Raw genomic sequence first — 20,516 nt, forward strand, 5'->3', positions numbered from 1 at the left:
TTAGCAAATTGTATCTTAAATCTTGGGTATCCTAAGTTTTGGGCTAATATCCACTTATCAGTGAATACATATTGTGTGAGTTCTTTTGTGATTGTTTTACTTCACTCAAGATGATGCCCTCCAGGTCCATCCATTTGGCTAGGAATTTCATAAATTCATTCTTTTTAATAGCTGAGTAGTACTCCATTGTGTAAATGTACCATAATTTCTGTATCCATTCCTCTGTTGAGGGACATCTGGGTTCTTTCCAGCTTCTGGCTATTATAAATAGGGCTGCTATGAACATAGTGGAACATGTGTCCTTTTTACCGGTTGGGACATCTTCTGGATATATGCCCAGGAGAGGTATTGCTGGATCCTCCGGTAGGACTATGTCCAATTTTCTGAGGAACCGCCAGACTGATTTCCAGAGTGGTTGTACAAGCTTGCAATCCCACCAACAATGGAGGAGTGTTCCTCTTTCTCCACATCCTCGCCAGCAACTGCTGTCACCTGAATTTTTGATCTTAGCCATTCTGACTGGTGTGAGGTGGAATCTCAGGGTTGTTTTGATTTGCATTTCCCTGATGATTAAGGATGTTGAACATTTTTTCAGGTGTTTCTCTGCCATTCGGTATTCCTCAGGTGAGAATTCTTTGTTCAGTTCTGAGCCCCATTTTTTAATGGGGTTATTTGACTTTCTGGAGTCCACCTTCTTGAGTTCTTTATATATATTGGATATTAGTCCCTTATCTGATTTAGGATAGGTGAAGATCCTTTCCCAATCTGTTGGTGGTTTTTTTGTCTTATTGATGGTGTCTTTAGCCTTGCAGAAGCTTTGTAGTTTCATGAGGTCCCACTTGTCAATTCTCGATCTTACAGCACAAGCCATTACTGTTCTATTCAGGAATTTTTCCCCTGTGCCCATATCTTCAAGGCTTTTCCCCACTTTCTCCTCTATAAGTTTCAGTGTCTCTGGTTTTATGTGAAGTTCCTTGATCCACTTAGACTTGACCTTAGTACAAGGAGATAGGAATGGATCGATTCGCATTCTTCTACATGTTAACAACCAGTTGTGCCAGCACCATTTGTTGAAAATGCTGTCTTTCTTCCACTGGATGTTTTTAGCTCCCTTGTCGAAGATCAAGTGACCGTAGGTGTGTGGGTTCATTTCTGGGTCTTCAATTCTATTCCATTGGTCTATTTGTCTGTCACTATACCAGTACCATGCAGTTTTTATCACAATTGCTCTGTAGTAGAGCTTTAGGTCCGGCATGGTGATTCCACCAGAGGTTCTTTTATCCTTGAGAAGAGTTTTTGCTATCCTAGGTTTTTTGTTATTCCAGATGAATTTGCAGATTGCACTTTCTAATTCGTTGAAGAATTCATTTGGAATTTTGATGGGGATTGCATTGAATCTGTAGATTGCTTTTGGCAAGATAGCCATTTTTACAATGTTGATCCTGCCAATCCATGAGCATGGGAGATCTTTCCATCTTCTGAGATCTTCTAGAATTTCTTTCTTCAGAGACTTGAAGTTTTTATTATACAGATCTTTCACTTCCTTAGTTAGAGTCACGCCAAGATATTTTATATTATTTGTGACTATTGAGAAGGGTGTTGTTTCCCTAATTTCTTTCTCAGCCTGTTTATTCTTTGTGTAGAGAAAGGCCATTGATTTGTTTGAGTTAATTTTATATCCAGCTACTTCACCGAAGCTGTTTATCAGGCTTAGGAGTTCTCTGGTGGAATTTTTAGGGTCACTTATATATACTATCATATCATCTGCAAAGAGTGATATTTTGACTTCATCTTTTCCAATTTGTATCCCTTTGATCTCCTTTTGTTGTCGAATTGCTCTGGCTAGGACTTCAAGTACAATGTTGAATAGGTATGGAGAAAGTGGACAGCCTTGTCTAGTCCCTGATTTTAGAGGGATTGCTTCAAGCTTCTCACCATTTACTTTGATGTTGGCTACTGGTTTGCTGTAGATTGCTTTTATCATGTTTAGGTATGGGCCTTGAATTCCTGATCTTTCCAAGACTTTTATCATGAATGGGTGTTGGATCTTGTCAAATGCTTTTTCCGCATCTAACGAGATGACCATGTGGTTTTTGTCTTTGAGTTTGTTTATATACTGGATTACGTTGATGGATTTCCGTATATTGAACCATCCCTGCATCCCTGGGATGAAACCTACTTGGTCAGGATGGATGATTGTTTTGATGTGTTCTTGGATTCGGTTAGCAAGAATTTTATTGAGGATTTTTGCATCAATATTCATAAGGGATATTGGTCTGAAGTTTTCTATCTTTGTTGGGTCTTTTTGTGGTTTAGGTATCAGAGTAATTGTGGCTTCATAGAATGAGTTGGGTAGAGTACCTTCTGTTTCTATTTTGTGGAATAGTTTGTGAAGAACTGGGATTAGATCTTCTTTGAAGGTCTGATAGAACTCTGCACTAAACCCATCTGGTCCTGGGCTTTTTTTGGTTGGGAGACTATTAATGACTGCTTCTATTTCTTTGGGGGATATAGGGCTGTTTAGATCATTAACCTGATCTTGATTCAACTTTGGTACCTGGTATCTGTCTAGGAACTTCTCCATTTCATCCAAGTTCTCCAGTTTTGTTGAGTATAGCCTTTGGTAGAAGGATCTGATGGTGTTTTGGATATCTTCAGGATCTGTTGTTATGTCTCCTTTTTCATTTCTGATTTTGTTAATTAGGATGCTTTCCCTGTGCCCTCTAGTGAGTCTGGCTAAGGGTTTATCTATCTTGTTGATTTTCTCAAAGAACCAGCTCCTTGATTGGTTGATTCTTTGAATAGTTTTTCTTGTTTCCACTTGGTTGATTTCACCCCTGAGTTTGATTATTTCCTGCCGTCTACTCCTCTTGGGTGAATTTGCTTCCTTTTGTTCTAGTGCTTTTAGGTGTGTTGTCAAGCTGCTAATGTGTGCTCTTTCTAGTTTCCTTTTGGAGGCACTCAGAGCTATGAGTTTTCCTCTTAGAAATGCTTTCATTGCGTCCCATAAGTTTGGGTATGTTGTGGCTTCATTTTCATTGAACTCTAAAAAGTCCTTAATTTCTTTCTTTATTCCTTCCTTGACCAAGGTATCATTGAGAAGAGTGTTGTTCAGTTTCCACGTGAAGGTTGGCTTTCTATTATTTATTTTGTTATTGAAGATCAGCTTTAGTCCATGGTGATCTGATAGGATGCATGGGACAATTTCAATGTTTTTGTATCTGTTGAGTCCTATTTTGTGACCAATTATGTGGTCAATTTTGGAGAAGGTACCATGAGGTGCTGAGAAGAAGGTGTATCCTTTTGTTTTAGGGTAAAATGTTCTGTAGATATCTGCCAGATCCATTTGATCCATAACTTCTGTTAGTTTCACTGTGTCCCTGTTTAGTTTCTGTTTCCATGATCTGTCCATTGGTGAAAGTGGTGTGTTGAAGTCTCCCACTATTATTGTATGAGGTGCAATGTGTGCTTTGAGATTTACTAAAGTTTCTTTAATGAATGAGGCTGCCTTTGTATTTGGAGCATAGATATTCAGGATTGATAGTTCCTCTTGGAGGATTTTACCTTTGATGAGTATGAAGTGCCCCTCCCTGTCTTTTTTGATGACTTTGGGTTGGAAGTCAATCTTATCTGATATTAGAATGGCTACTCCAGCTTGTTTCTTCAGACCATTTGCTTGGAAAATTGTTTTCCAGCCTTTCATTCTGAGGTAGTGTCTATCTTTTTCTCTGAGATGAGTTTCTTGTACGCAGCAAAATGTTGGGTCTTGTTTGTGTAGCCAGTTTGTTAGTCTATGTCTTTTTATCGGGGAGTTGAGTCCATTGATATTAAGAGATATTAAGGAAAAGTAATTGTTGTTTCCTGTTATTTTTGTTGTTAAAGTTGGCATTCTGTTCTTGTGGCTGTCTTCTTTTAGGTTTGTTGAGGGATTACCTTCTTGTTGTTTCTAGGGCGTGGTTCCTGTCCTTGTATTGGTTTTTTTCTGTTATTATCCTTTGAAGGGCTGGATTCGTGGAGAGATAATGTGTGAATTTGGTTTTGTCATGGAATACTTTGGTTTCTCCATCTATGTTAATTGAGAGTTTGGCTGGGTATAGTAGCCTGGGCTGGAATTTGTGTTCTTTTAGTGTCTGTATAACATCTGTCCAGGATCTTCTGGCTTTCATAGTCTCTGGTGAAAAATCTGGTGTAATTCTGATAGGCTTGCCTTTATATGTTACTTGGCCTTTTTCTCTTACTGCTTTTAGTATTCTATCTTTATTTAGTGCATTTGTTGTTCTGATTATTATGTGTCGGGAGGTATTTCTTTTCTGGTCCAGCCTATTTGGAGTTCTGTAGGCTTCTTGTATGTTCATGGGCATCTCATTCTTTAGATTTGGGAAGTTTTCTTCTATAATTTTGTTGAAGATGTTTGCTGGTCCTTTGAGTTGAAAATCTTCATTCTCATCCACTCCTATTATCCGTAGGTTTGGTCTTCTCATTGTGTCCTGTATTTCCTGGATGTTTTGAGTTAGGATCTTTTTGCATTTTCCATTTTCCTTGATTGTTGTGCCCATGTTCTCTATGGAATCTTCTGCACCTGAGATTCTCTCTTCCATCTCTTGTATTCTGTTGCTGATGCTTGCATCTATGGTTCCAGATTTCTTTCCTAGGGTTTCTATCTCCAGTGTTGCCTCATTTTGGGTTTTCTTTATTGTGTCTACTTCCCTTTTTAGGTCTAGTATGGTTTTGTTCATTTCCATCATCTGATTGGATGTGTTTTCCTGTTTCTCTTTAAGGACTTCTACCAGTTTGGTTGTGTTTTCCTGTTTTTCTTTAAGGACTTGTAACTCTTTAGCCATGTTCTCCTGTAGTTCTTTAAAGTCCTTCTTGATGTCCTCTACCATCATCATGAGATATGCTTTTAAATCCAGGTCTAGTTTTTCAGGTGTGTTGGGGTGCCCTGGACTGGGCGAAGTGGGAGTGCTGGGTCCTGATGATGGTGAGTGGTCTTGGTTTCTGTTAGTAAGATTCTTACCTTTACCTCTCGCCATCTGGTAATCTCTGGAGTTGTTATAGTTGTCTCTGTTCAGAGGTTGTTCTTCTGGGGATTCTGAGTATCCTCTGTCGGCAGACCTGTACAGACTAAGTTCGGCGGAGTCCCAGAGCCAAGATGGCGCTCCCTGCAGGGCAGGTCACTGTTCTCCGGCTGGGAGGGTGTCGGATGTCTGCGGCCCCAAAAGGGTGCTGCCTCAGCGGTTCTGTGGCTCCCGCCTGTCCCAGAAGCTGTCTGCCTCTGTGGTCCTCACTCTGACCTGTACAGACTAAGTTCGGCGGAGTCCCGGAGCCAAGATGGCGCTCCCTGCAGGGCAGGTCACTGTCCTCCGACTGGGAGGGTGCCGGATGTCTGCGGCCCCAAAAGGGTGCTGCCTCAGCGGCTCTGTGGCTCCCGCCTGTCCCAGAAGCTGTCTGCCTCTGTGGTCCTCACTTTAACCTGTAGACTAAGTTCGGCGGAGTCCCGGAGCCAAGATGGCGCTCTCTGCAGGGCAGGTCTCTGTCCTCCGGCTGGGAGGGTGCCGGAAGTCTGCGGCCCCAAAAGGGTGCTGCCTCAGCGGCTCTGTGGCTCCTGCCTGTCCCAGAAGCTGTCTGCCTCTGTGGTCCCCACTCTGACCTGTACAGACTAAGTTCGGCGGAGTCCCGGAGCCAAGATGGCGCTCCCTGCAGGGCAGGTCACTGTCCTCCGACTGGGAGGGTGCCGGATGTCTGCGGCCCCTAAAGGGTGCTGCCTCAGCAGCTCTGTGGCTCCCGCCTGCCCCAGAAGCCGTCAGCCCCCGTGGTCCCCACTCTGACCTGTACAGACTAAGCTCGGCGGAGTCCCGGAGCCAAGATGGCGCTCCCTGCAGGGCAGGTCACTGTCCTCCGACTGGGAGGGTGCCAGATGTCTGCGGGCCCAAAAGGGTGCTGCCCGCGGCCTGACTCTTAAATTTAACTCTGTTCCTGGAGTTCATTGGGATTCAGAAAGAAATTTCAGGAGCCACTAAGATGGATCAAGAGCTACAAGTTTCTCCAGGCAAGCCTAATACCTGAGTTTGATCCATGGATCTCACTCGGTAGAAGGAAAGAACCAACTGCTGTTAGCTGTCCTCTGATCTCCACATGACACACAATCACAAAGGCACGTGCATGTACATGTATACACATATGAACAGTCAAGGCGACACAGAGAACCCTGTCTCAGAAAAAGAAAAAAAGAAAAACCCAAGGTCAAAGACAGGTGTCAAAAAAATCAGGAAGAATTAAAGATCACATACTTTCCCATACTTCCAGATTCTAGCCTCTATGAATAAATATGTAAACAGGTCTAAATATATTTATCATACAATGCTTAAAAGGAGAAACAGAGGATACTAAGTGACAAGGATGAAATGTAGGCATAGGGGACACATGAGCTGTATATGGAAATATAGTTGATAGGGAAAGTATTAAAACCCCAAATAACACACCATGGTTAATTGTACCCAGAATATATATACAAAACACCCCAACAATTGGCACTCCCAGAAGAGCCAGGTTTTATTCCCATCATCCACATGGCTGCTTTCAACCAACTGTAACTCAAATACAAGTAGATGCTCTCAACCAACTGTAACTCAAATACAAGTAGATTCAAGACTCCATTATGGCCTCTTTAGGCACTGCATGCATGCAAGTAGTACACCCATACACAGAAAACAAAAATAAATAAATTGTATAAAAATGATAAAGCAATTAAGCTATGTATGAGAAGACCTAGCCAGGAAGTATTGGTGCTTGCCTTAATCCCTGCACTCAAAAGGAAGTGGCAGGTTGAGATTGGTGAGTACAAGACCAGCCTATTCTGCAGAGTGAGTTCTGGGATACCCAAAGATAGACAGATAAAACTCTGATCCTAAAAATTGAGAGAGAGAGAGAGAGAGAAAGAGAGAGAGAGAGAGAGAGAGAGAGAGAGAGAGAGAGAGAGAGAGAGAGAGAGAGAGAGAGAGAGAAAGGAAGATCTAAAATCATATATTAAAACATCTAAGACCTGCGTTTATGACAGATATTTATGTGTACAGTAGCCAGAGCTACTATAGACAATGTATGTTCAGTTGCTTAATAAGTTAAAAATTCAGTTACTTTTTGACTCGGCAATGATGATTCCAAAATAACCCCCCAAACATAAAACTAAATATTTAAACATAATCTTTTTTATGAAGGTTCATGGCAGAGAAATTCATGGCAAATATGTGAGACTAACTTTCATGTCCATCAACAGATAGGGAGAATAAATTATTCATGGACACAGGACATGGTGACACTTGATCCATTTAATATTGTGTTAAATAAAAGAGGCATGTCACAGAGACAAGATAGTCTATGATCCCATTGATGTGAAATGCCCAGAATACACAGGTACTGAGCAAGTGAACTGGTGGTTGCTTAGGTCAATATTGCTTTAAAGTTACACCATAGCATGAACAAAGTCCTATTTGATTGACCATGGTTATGGGTCAGGGTGCCTTCAGTAAATGATGATCCCAAAAGAGATCGGAGACAGAGAATAAGGACCTGTTGAATGCTGAACCCTAAACGGAGCATCTATATCAGCACCCCACACATCAAGGCTCATGGAAGATCATGAAATGGGATGTGGAACTAAATTCAGAGGCAGGAATGAGGACTGTGAAATGCTGCATTGTGGACATGACATAGCCCTCTCTTGAACTGACTGCCTGCAGTAGACCAAGCCAATAATACTGCTCAGAATCCTAGCATGCAGCACCAAATGGACTCGACTAGCTACCAAAGCAGAGAAAAGTACAGAAAATTGGGAGGAAGAAGTATTGGGTGTCTAAGCAATGTGAAAAGTAAGAGTTAGCAGTGGGTGTAATCAAGACAGATGTTATGAATGTATGTTATTGAAACCATGGAGAGTTCTGGACTTACAGAGTGTCCAATTAGTATTTATACAAAATAATTCTAAAATAAACCCGGGACTCAGGGCTGCACACTGTAATCACAGCCCTCAAGAGGCAGTGGTACAGGGATCTCTGTAAGACCAGCCTGGTATACACAGTTATATCCAGGCCAGCTAGAGCTACATGGTAAGACCCTGTCTCAAAGAAAAAAGAAGTAAGAAAACAGAGGTAATCTGACTACATGTTCTCAAAATACTAAACTGTGCTTTTAGGCGATTAATTATATGACAGGTGAACTATACACCACTACAGCTGATCATTTGGGGAAATTGAGGATAAGAAATGCAGAAAAACAAACAAGGCCACAGACAACAGCAATGATCAAAATCCACAACTGTCCACTCACAAACTGAGAAGAGCAAAGGATCAAAAAAAAAAAAAATCAAATCTTAAAAGCTTTTTAGCTTTCTCCACAAAGGGATCCTCTGGGTTGTTGAGGGAATCCACGTTCACTCCAAATGATGTGCTGGTGATCACATCCATGCTGTAGGCACCTAAAACACTGAGGAGAGAGAGGCATCGGAATTTCACATGTGCCAGAGACTGGAAAAAAAACTCTCAGGAGACAGGCAAAGCCACCTCAGTATGGACCAATCCCTTCCCAGCTGTTCTACCCTGTATCACTGCAAACTTCTTACTGTCACATTTCTTCTCTTTTAACTATGTATAATTTCATCTAGTGTCTAAAGGGGCAAAGACAAGCAGCTAGACCATGTGATCTGCACCCCAGTTACCCCTCCTCTCCCAGAACCACAGTGATGGACCAGCACTCACTCTTTCATAGTAATAGGCTTGCCTTTCTTTGCCTCTTGCCTCAAGTACTTTACCAAAATGTCTCCATACTGTTCAATGACAGGGAACATCTACACAAAACAGAGAAGCATCCACAGTTAGGATGAAGACTCCAGTAACTCAGGCTGCAGTTAAAAGAATTTCACTCACCTCCTTGAGTTTTCCACTGGTGAATGTGGGGGACAGCAAAGCTCTATATCTCTTCCATTCCTCATCCTTAGATATTGAGATAGATTTATTCATTATCCCCACTGGGCCAAAATCCTAGAGTCAAAAAAGAAAGAAAGAACCTCAGAATGCCTCACAGCCTATGAGAAATGAGCTATGTACTCATCTTCCTATTGTGCTTTCAACCCCTTATGTTCCAGGATTCTTTTAAAAAGAAATTTCTCTGTGGTTGGAAAACTTTGTCCAGGGGTTGGGGACAAGGTGAAAACAAGCCTTAGTCCATCTCTAGAGCTGTGTGGTTGGAATTTGGCTTGGAGAAAGTTAGAAAGTTAATTTTGTATCAGACAAGTTCTCCAGCTTTGTATTTACAACATGAACAATGTGAAGAGGATGTCTTCAGCCTCTCTCTCTCTCTCTCTCTCTCTCTCTCTCTCTCTCTCTCTCTCTGTGTGTGTGTGTGTGTGTGTGTGTGTGTGTGTGGTGTGTACATATGAATGCTGGTGCATGTAGAACTATGAAAGGTAGCTTGGTTCCTGGTTGAACTAATGCTTGAAGCCCCAGAAACTATGAAAAGACTATAGGTGCTTTGCTGGTTACTGGGCATCAGGACCCTGTCACTAGTTGTAGCTCACATAGGTTTGTGGCCTCAGTCACATAAGGGCATTGCCCCAAGCCTCTCCATATGTAGAGGACATGACCTGTGGTCACATAGGCTCATGAGAAATCTTCATTTTAGTGAGGTATCTAAAGGCCTGGAGGGCTTATCCATTAAGCATTCTTTCCCAGACACTCCTCCCTGCAAAAGATATTTAACCTTAGGCACACCTGAGAAGTGGGGTATGGTTTCACAATCCACTTTCTGCCTTGATAATAAATGTCTTAAAACCTTGGACTGCCTTTCTTTATCTGGATCTGCCATGGGGAGCCATGCAGAAGGCCTTTGCCTATAGAGCCACCATCTAGTCTCCTGTAGAAAGTCTCTCTGTGCTCTCACATATGGGTGCCACCAAGCCTAAGCTCAAGAATGCAGCTAGCCATCAAGCCAAAGACTTTCCCTGCTGGACCAGCCAGAGCTCCCTCTTTTATCCCCTGGCTATGGGGAATTGGGCTATGCTAAGACAGGCTAGTCTCCACTTGAGCTGAGGTCTGAACCCTAAAGGGTGATAATTCTCCTTCATGACACGTTAGGCATTCCCTTATGCACCTGGAACTCTGGACCCTGCATAAGTTACCACGCAAACAGCCCCCACAAGAGAAGCATGGCTAGAAGTCACATAGGCAGTGGCCCAAGCTTCTGACCTTCAGGCTAAACTCCTACCTAGTTACCTAGCAACAGTAAAGACCATAAAAGGGGCTGTTAGGCCCCCACCTCGCTATCTTATGCTCTTGCTGCTCACTCTCTTACTTGTCTCCCTCTTACTCCTCACTCCCTCTCCTCTCTCTTTGTCTTCTCTCCTCACTCTTTGTCTTCTCCTCTCCTCTCTCCTCTCTTCTCCTCTCCTCTCTCTTCTCTCTACTCTCTCTATCTCTCTAGTCTTCTCTCCCCTCCCCTCCCCTCCCCTCCCCTCCCCTCCCCTCCCCTCCCCTCCCCTCCCCTCCCCTCCCCTCCCCTCCTTTCCTCTCCTCCTCCCTGTCTTTCTACAATAAAGATATTAAACCATAGAATGCCTCTGCTCATCAAGGCCTACTGTGCTTGGGGGATGGGACAGGCTTTCTCCTAATGGGTTGTTTCTAATCTCTCATTAGCAGTCCTTCCTGTGCTCCAGCCAAGATCCTCTGCACTCACTCTTGTCAGTGTTGGGAACCGCTTCCCTCATCCCTCTCTCCCATAACCCCAGTGGATTTAGCAAAGTAGCTCTGGGACTCCCAGGTAGGGCTGTCCCTTGCCACCACCCCCTGAAGAATGGGTCAGAGGCTTAGATGATTACCCAGGGATGAGTGGAAGGGACATGCAGCCCTCCCACGCCTGACAGACCAGAGAATATGTAAAACTCTGGCGGGTGTGGGTTTCCATTCGCCCTTCTCCCCAGGGCCCCCCTTTTCTTTTCCCAACACGTGGCCCCAGGCTTGATCCAGCCTGTGGGGCCCCCACTCCATTCTCAGCTCTTCCACAGTTTCCAGTGGTGCCTGGATATCCATGAACCTGAGACCCAGACAGTTCTAGCTTCCTTGTAAGCTTGAGGACCCCTGAGCCAGTTCTTGGTGTCCCACACCTCAGACTGTGCTTTCTCACCCCTGGTATGGTGTTCTGTGGCTGCTCTACCACTCAACACCCACCTGGCCACAGCATGGGCTAAGCATGGTCAATTTCCCACATCTGGACTACCCAAGTGACCATGCCCTATATAGGATCAGAAGCAGGACCCCCCATAACCTTACAGGTACAAATTCCCATGTGTGCTCATGTGGAAACCAGAGGTCAGGTGTCTTCCCCTACAACTCTCTATGGAATTTTTTGGGCAAGGTCTCTCTGTGAATGTAGAAGTCTCTGATTTGGGTAGAGTCACTAGCATACAATTCCCTGAGATCTATCTGTTTCAACATACATCTCAAGAGTCACACATGAATGTTACTCTGCCCAGCTTTTGGTGGATGCTGAGGATCCAAACTCAGGTCCTTTAACCCAATGATCGAGCCATCTCCCTAAGCCTTGGACACAAAGTATTTAGTATTTGGATTTTTTAAAGGATTACTTCACTATTGTATGGGTTCAGCCTAATGTTTCTTGTGTTATAACGCAATTTTCATCCCCCAAAATGCTAACAGGAGTACCTGTACATAAGACACTGAGGGACCCTACCCACAGTTGGCTCCAATTGGTAAATAAAGATGCCAACAGCCAATTCATGTACATAACAGATAGAGGCAGGACTTTTAGGATTCCTGGGCTTGGGAAAGAGAGGAAGAAGCTAAATCACCTTGAGAGGAGCATAGGGCAGGCCAGCCATGTAAGAATTCAGATAAGTGACTCTAGTGACCACATTCCCAATTGGGTCTGCAGTAGCAGAGTTGAAATACTGATTTTAAAGAATGTTAACTCTGCAATACCAGAATGGAATGTTTGCTAGCCTCAGAAAAGATTAGAAGTACCAAACCATTAAACTAGCCAATGCATATTGAAATTAGCTGGTGTGTGTGTGTGTGTGTGTGTGTGTGTGTGTGTGTGTGTGTGTCTGTCTGTCTGTCTGTCTGTCTGTCTGTCTGTCTGTCTGTCTGTCTGTTGTTTTTCTGTATGCCTGTCTGTCTTTATGTGTCTATCTGTATAGTGTATCTGTATGTGTCTGCCTTCCTGTGCTATGTCATTATGTCTGTATCTATGCATGTGTCTGTGTGTGTGTTGTATATATCTGTCTGTTTGTGTGTGTGTGTTTTATCAGTGTGTAAGTGATATTAGAAATGATACTCTAGAAGAGACCCAGCATACCTGACTCTTGAGAAGATTCATCCAGCAACAGATGAAAACAGATGCAGATACTCTACTAACTGCTTTTGTGTCAACTTCACAGAAGATGGAGTTATCACAGTGAAAGGAGCTTCAGCTGTGGAGGTGCCTCCATGAGATCCAGCTGTAAGGCTTTTCTTAATTAGTGATCAAGGGGAAGGGGCCCTTGTTGGTGGTATCATCTCTGGGCTGGTAGTCTTGGGTTCTATAAGAAAGCAAGCTGAGCAAGCCATGGGAAGCAAGCCAATAAAGAACATCCCTCTATGGCCTGTGCATCAGCTCCTGCTTCCTGACCTGCTTGAGTTCCAGTCCTGACTTTCTTTGGTGATGAACAGCAATATGGAAAGTGTAAGCTTAATAATCCCTTTCATTCTGAACTTACATTTTGGTCATGATGTTTGTGCAGGAATAGAAACCCTGACTAAGGCAGAGAGCCTGAGCCAAACATCATCTACAACTTGGGGAGTCATGTGGATGATTCAGGGATAGGATTGTGTAAGCTGGAAGGGTCAGAGACCCCAAAGAAGACATACAGAGTCAAATAACCTGGGACCATGGGGACTCACAGAGACTGAATCACCAAATTACTTATAGTGGCTGGACTTAGGCTCCCTACACATTAGTGTCAGATGTACAGCTTGGTCTTTGTGATGATCTTCTAACAATTGGAGCTGGGACTGTCTCTGAATCAGTTGCCTGACACTAGATCTCCTCCCCCTAGCTGGACTGACTGGTTGTGCCTCAGTGGGAGAGGATGCACTTAGTCCTGATGCTGGTGAATGTCCCAGGGCAAGATGGTACACAAGGGGGACTTCCCCTTTTCTGGAGAGAAGAAGATGGGACTATGGAGGAGGAATCAGTAAGGGTAGGACTGGGATAAAAACAGGAAGTGTGCTGCAATAAGGATGTAAAATGAATATATGTATATATATATATATATATGCACACACACGTGTGTGTGTGTGTGTGTTTGTGTGTGTGTGTGTGTGGGACTGGGAGAAAAAGAGGAAAGGGTGTTGCAAACAGTATGTAAAATGAATATATAAATTAATGAATGAAAAACCAATGTGACCTACCCGCCGGTTTGTGAAGACAGAAAAACATTCCTTCACTAGCACATTCTTAATCGTCTCTGTGTCCGTGATGGCTAGGAGAGGCGTTTGACCATCAAACAACCTGTGTGGGGAAGACAGCTGATGAACCAGGTTCTGATGTGAGAGCCACAGCCAGACTTTGATCCTAATGCTTCAGGACCCTCACTCTGCTTATACAATACATGGTCACAGGAGTTCCCAGTTCAGCTTAGGAATTCTGACCATGTCCTCAATGGAGTCTTTGGAAAATGATAATTAATGTCATTCAAGACAAAAAGAGCCACTTCAAGACAAACCAGCTCTGTAAGGCACCACACTTAGAAATAATAGGTGGAAATTTGGCAAGTCTAGATGTGTATATGTGAGAATCACCTATACCATTTTCTATGAATTTGCATATTTGAAATATTGCAAGTGACTGGAGTGATGGCTCCACAGTTAAGAGCAGATGCTGCTCTTGCAGAGGACCTAAGTTTGGATCCTAACACCTACATTGGGTAGCTCACAATCACCTCTAACACTAGCTCCAGGAATCTCCAATACCTCTACAGTACACCAGAGCCAGAGGCAGGCAGATCTCTGAGTTCAATGCCAGCCTGGTTCACAAAGCAAGTTCTGGACAACCAGGGCTATACACAGAGGAACCCTGACTTGAAAAAGAAAAAAAAATAATATTAAAAATGCTAGAATATGTCAACATCTGGTGTTGGGATGCAGCTCAGTATTAGGGTACCTGCCTAGAGTGCAGATCCTGGTTTTGATACAATGATATTAAAACACAGAATTTAACTGAGGTGCTTGTATCTACTTCTCCAAAGCTCAGGTAGTCTGGAAGACAGGACAGAAAGAGCATGAGAGTCAGGAAGCAGAGGGGAGAGCTGGATAGGATTTCTTCTGTATTCCTGATTTCACTGTAGCTGGAGAGCCTCCACATGCCCTCTGCATGACTGTCAACATTCTGGCAAATGGATTAGGGTCCTGACCCTGTCTGAAGATTTGCACACAGCTAGTTCCTGGAAGGAGAAAAATAAATGGTCCAAAGGTAGAGGCACCTGATGAGGTCAGCTCAGTCCCTGGGATCTATGTGTTGGAAAGTGAGAACTGACTGGTACAAGCTGTCATCTGATATACACCTTTATCAAAAAATCTTGGAATGGGCTGAGGAGATGGTTCAACAGATGAAGGCACCTGTTTCAAGCCTGATGACATGAGTGCAGTAACCTGGAATTAGAGAACTAACTTCCACAAGTTATCCTCTGACATGCATATATGTACCAGCATACTTGTCCCCAATCCAGGAAAAAATATGATGCAAAATAAAACATAAACAATGAAGTCTCTATGAGAAGAATGACTAAGCATGAATCATTTACCAAGACCTTAGCTAGATTAGACTGCCCCTACTGTCAAATGGCATACTAAAGTCAATAATTAAATGAAGAATGTGGGCTTCTATATGGAAATGACACAATGTGGCAAGGAGATGGAACAAGACGTTTGCCAGAGCATATCATTGGGACCTGAAGCAATGCATAGCATGTCAGGAAAAGAAAGTTTCAGAGAAGAAAACAAATTAGAAGAGACAGTACATAAAATTTGAAGCCTGGAGAGAGACTCAAAATCCCCACACTCTCAGAGGATTCGGGAGGGGAGGTTGTGTGAAGGACATGGGCAATGCGAAAGTGACCAGGTTGTAAACTGAAAAAATTAATAATTACTGGAAGAAAAAAAAACCTTGAATCCATGGAACATGAAAGCCTGTCAAAAAGCCTCAGTGTGCAATGTTTTCATGTCAATTAGACCTTTGAACCCTGGCAGTTAATAGGAGGCATTATCACCTTTACTCATGGATACATTTCAGGCTGCTCCCATCCTTGCACAAGTGCAGTGCCTCTTCCTAAAAACAGTCAACTAGATGGAACTTTCCAGAATGCTCACCCCCATGTTTTTCCATACTTTTCATAGCACTCCATGTCAAATTTCCATAAACCCTGGAAAGAGAAATAGCATGAAATCCATTACTGACCTCTATGTACTGACCATTCTGTAGCCAGAGCATGAAAATCCTCAGATCCCATGAAGTCAGGTTTATTGTCTGTGACAGAGAAAAGCTCTTATTTAGAAATGTTTGATGTGTCAGGAGCAGGATGGGTTGGTGGGGAAGGACAGAATGAGAAAACAGGACACATGTCACCTGGTGCTTTGGACTGTGCACACCAACTCAAATGCATACACACAACACACTCTAGTAATAATAATAATAATAATAATAATAATAATAATAATAATATACAATTGTTTTACAGAATGTGCAAGAGAAGCACAGATCCTGTAGGAAGAAAATCCAGAGCAGACAGTAGCACAAACTTTGCCACTCAACCTCTGGGTGTGAGTTTGGGAATGTGTGTCTGGGGGGATGACCATGGGGCAGGTTTCAAAGCAGGTTACCTACAAAGGACATTACATTCTCATTACTCAATTTTCTAATAAGTTTGTTAAATCATACTTTTCCTAGGGTCTTTGATTTTAACAAATCCTTAAAAGAAAAAGAAGAAAATAAACACTCTATGTAGGTAAGGATCTAAGCTGACTGACAGCCATCATCCTATCTCAAATATTCTCACTTGCTACTGAGACTCATGCCTAAGATTGCTACCTTTAAAGGAAGAGAGGTGGCTGTAGGTACATTGCAGTACCTAGAGTAGAGCAGTTTGCCAAGCATGTGTGAGATTTGTATCTCATCCTCAGTACCAAAACAACAACAACAACAGCAAAAGAAAAACAAAAAGAACAACAAAACCTACAACATGTCACTAAGCCTAGAGCACTGGCTGACCTTGCAAAGGGTCCAAGTTCCGTCCCCAGAATCCATATCCTGTATCTTGCCTCCACCTGTGATTCCAGCTCCAGGGAATCCAGAGCCCTCTTCTGTCCTCCATAGGTGCTGCACTCACATGCGCACACACGTGCATTACACACATAAAATCTTTCTAGATGAAACAGACACTAACCAGGATCCCCATACCTAAATAAAGAGAGAAGCTACATTTTCTACTTCTGAAAAACCTAAACATAAATAGTACATGCTCAGTCTACTGTTATAGAAAAATCTTCATGGGGTTAACAATTAAGCACAGAAATCAAGTATATAAAATGCCTCCAAAATGTGGGTCCTGGGAGATGTGTGATAGACTGCTGCTTCAGAAATATTCAGAAAAAATAACAAAAGTGTCACTCATAATACCTCATAGAAAGAGAATTTTAATGTAGTAAATATAGATTGGTGTCCTAGAAGTTGGAAACCCCTTCAAGATTTTCTCCAAATAACTACAGCAGTGCCTCCCTGGACTCTATCCTGAGCAAGAAACAAACTCTTCCTTTACTGCTCACAAGATCAGAGTATCACATCCTCAGTATCAAGCCTGATTGACAGGGAGATCTGGGCAATTTATTCAAGGTAAATTTCAATTAATTGACACTAGAGCCAGTGAGATGGCTCCAAATGAAAAGGATCTTGCTACCAAGCCTGATAACCTGAGCTCTAACCCTAAGACTAAAATTTCAGCAAAAGCAGACTGACTCCCACAACCTGAACTCTGACCTACATGTGCCCTGCTGTGCTGTGGCATATTCACAACCTCTACCAAAAATAAATAAATGGAGTAGTGACAATGGGAGCTATGGAGATGCTTCAGTGGGAAAAGCATTCTGTGAATAATAGAATTTGACCATGAAGGTCTGTGTAAATACCTGGCAGGAGGTAATAGAACCTATTTGCAAGAGTCAGAGACAAGGGACCCCGAGAGCAATCTGGATAGCTAAACTAATTAAGTCAGAGAGAGCCAGGTCAAAGTGAGAGACTCTGACTCAAAGGATAAACTGAAGAGCAATCAGGAAAACACACAGTGTCAACCTCTGAACTCAAATGCACACATATACATGCATATTCACCTGCACACACATATGGGCACTCAGACACATGCAAATGCCCATAGACATACTATAAAATTACACACACACGCAGCATCCACATCCACACACGTAGACATGCATATGCCCCTGATCACATTTATGGATATTCATAGACATACAGATACCTAAATACATACTATAAAATATAGACACATGCAGATATCTTATTAGTTTTATATGGCAAAAGTAGTTCCAGAGGACCATTGGACATTGACAGGAATCAAGAGAAAACAGAGTATGAGGACCTGATATCTCAGGGTTTCCTCATTAGAAGCATTTAATAGAACTAAGATATTATTGGCCGCAAGCAGAAGCCAAAAGGAAAACTAAATCAACACTCACCTTGTAATAATTGAGCACAGTGCCTAAAAATGGCAGAGGTTTGGGCCCAGGAATTCCCTGTTTCTTAAAAAGTCCATGTGTACGGGTCCCATATCTATAAGGGAAACAAAAACACTGGAATCCACACACACACAGAAGAGAAGAGACAAGCAAGACCATCATCAAAAACTGAAACAAATCAACAACTGGGCTCCCTCGTTCCCCATTTCCTAGACAGCTTTGTGAATAGTGAATTTTCATGTTAGCCAATTGCTGATATCCAAGTTTGCTGAGTTATCATGGATCTAGGGATAACCAAAACTAAGTTAGGTCATAACTAGCCTAAGTGATATCATTAAACCACTGGGAGATGGTTTTGTTCACTGTACATTCAATTCCTGTTTTGTGTACCCAGAAATGCACTGCAGAGCTCTGGTTCAGACTTTGGTATTGTCCTTATCATGAAGCACCTCCTGAGTCAGTATTTTGTAATATATTCTTATCCAGCTTCTTCTGATTGGTCAAATCAAGGATACAACAGCCTATAGCTGGGCAAGAGAGAAAAAAATGAGAATTCTGTGCCCAGAGTGAGGGAAAGGATCTCAGTTGGGACCTGGGGACTCAGTAATCAGGACACAAAGAAGAGAGAGGTGCCAGAGCAAGACTACAATGGCAGGTAATATGCCACAATGTTGGGAATTAGGTTGGGGAGTAGGCCAGGCAGGTTAGAATAGCTCAGAATCTGTCAGCTTAGTGCCTGAACCTTTAATATATATATATTTCTGTGCAATTATACAAACTAAGTAACTAAAGCTGGGCATAGAAATTTCAACCCTAAAAGAGGAAGTTGTAGAAGAGCTTGGGTTGGGTGCCTAGCAGATCTGGATAAAGTCAGTATTAACTTTAAGAAGAGTTAGTACCACTGGGGCTAGAGCTCAGAAGTAAACATTTTCCCTAGCATATATAGGTCTGGCTTGATTTCCCATATGGCCAAAACATTAAAATGAAAAATTAACTTGGTCCTCATTTTATTTGAGGCCTTCAAGATCACTCCACAAGAAATGGCATTGGCTGATAATATTGATAATCTGAGTTTGGTCTTTGGGACCCACATAATAGGAGAGAACTGACTCTCTAAAGTTAACTTCTGACCTAGACACACACACACACACACACACACACACACACACACACACACACACACACACACACACACACACAGAGAGAGAGAGAGAGAGAGAGAGAGAGAGAGAGAGAGAGAGAGAGAGACAGACAGACAGACAGACAGACAGACAGACAGACAGACAGACAGACACATACAAGCACACACATACAAAAACAGATACATGCACACACATACACTATAGCATTTGCTGCCCCTAACCAAAATAAATGAAAGCATGAAAATTTGAAAACTTTTTAGAAGCATTAATTTCATCTTTTGCTATATGTTGGAGGAGGGTCTTTCATTCTCTGTATTCAGATGCTGGTTTCTGTACCCCTGACTTTGATACTGGTCAGAAATGGGCAATCTCATCAGGAATAAAGAATCCCTTGTATCAATGGGGTTTAAAGAATACTCCCCAGCTATCTCTTATTGGTTAATAAATTACATCAAATTACTGGGCAGAATAGAACAAGTTGTTTGTCACAGGCATGTTAGGGTCCAAGAGAAGAAGGGCCTGCAGGCAGGTAGAGGAAGAAGAAGGTTTCCAGGAGGTCAGGCATGAGAAGAAATCACCAAGAGCGCTCACCATGAAAACACACATGGAATGGAGAAAGACAGGGAAAGGTCACACTGCAAGGAAAATGGGGCCTGTGGCAGGAATGTTGATAGCTTTGTCGGTTAGAATAGCTTAGAACTTGCCCAGTCATAGTGCTTAAAGCTTGCTAATGAACTTAGTAGGTCTCTGTCTCAATTGTTTAGGAGCTAGCCAGGTTACAACAGCTACCACCCTTAAGTACCATACCAGCTATGAATGTGGAAGTTGTCAAATCCCCTGGAGCTATAGTTACAGATGATTCTGAGCTCCATTTGGATGTGGGGTTCAAACCTGTGTCCTCTGAATGGACAGTCAGTGCCCTTAAACACTGAGCCATCATCTCTCCAGCCCCTGCTTCTGATAATCATTTTGATCTTCCTGATAATAATAGAGTAGAGGTCTGAGTATCACCCCAATCCTGAGGACATGGTATGGGAAGGAACTGGGAAGATCACTCACCGGTAGAGGAGCACCAGGATGATTGCCAGGAGGACCCATGTATCCAGTGAGAGAGCTGAAAGCAGGTTCATCCCTGCTTGTGTGTCAGCAATTTTACTCCTCAGCGTTCTCCCTCCAGATGTGTGTGTGACTCTCTGCAGGTCTTCCCTTCTGCCTACTCTGCTGCACTGAGGACAGCCTGAAGTACTTATGTGCTGGGGAGATGGGTGGCACCAGGAATTCAGCCAGTAGATGGATTACCCCTGCATCTCTTGGCCTTTGGTCATCTCTTTGCCTGGACAGTTTATATATGTTCATTCATAGCCTATGTTGACCTCCTTTAAGATAACGTTCTGTGTGACATCAGTAAACAACAGTGCCATGTGAGTAAGGCCAAAGAATCTTGGTTTCTATCAGAAATTCAAGCAAATTCAACAATATGAAACACCCCCTCACCAAGGCTGGCTTGATTTAAAAATACACCATACAGTAGAAGCAGGGGCGTCAGAAGTTCAAAGACAAAATTCAAAACCATATAAAATGTTTTAGA

At 42.7% G+C, this 20,516-nt stretch overlaps 1 protein-coding gene across 1 annotated transcript in view; it reads right to left on the reverse strand.

Annotated features, from left to right (window-relative positions):
• The window catches only part of LOC110287806 (cytochrome P450 3A11-like), a 28,934-nt gene extending 8,876 nt beyond the window's left edge, over nt 1-20,058 (reverse strand). Inside the window, exons 1-8 of the mRNA XM_085836394.1 lie at nt 19,988-20,058; nt 17,787-17,880; nt 15,411-15,463; nt 13,455-13,554; nt 8,919-9,032; nt 8,751-8,839; nt 8,351-8,478; nt 5,830-5,850 (exon numbers count right to left, since the gene is read on the reverse strand). Coding sequence (XP_085692520.1) covers nt 5,830-5,850; nt 8,351-8,478; nt 8,751-8,839; nt 8,919-9,032; nt 13,455-13,554; nt 15,411-15,463; nt 17,787-17,880; nt 19,988-20,058 — 670 coding nt within the window. The remainder of the gene's footprint in view (nt 1-5,829; nt 5,851-8,350; nt 8,479-8,750; nt 8,840-8,918; nt 9,033-13,454; nt 13,555-15,410; nt 15,464-17,786; nt 17,881-19,987) is intronic.
• Nucleotides 20,059-20,516: the final 458 nt, after the last annotated feature.

This window comes from Mus caroli, unplaced genomic scaffold (genome assembly GCF_978045245.1).
Source record: "Mus caroli unplaced genomic scaffold, Mus_caroli_1 scaffold_4, whole genome shotgun sequence".
In the NCBI taxonomy this organism is placed as follows: Eukaryota; Metazoa; Chordata; class Mammalia; order Rodentia; family Muridae; genus Mus; species Mus caroli.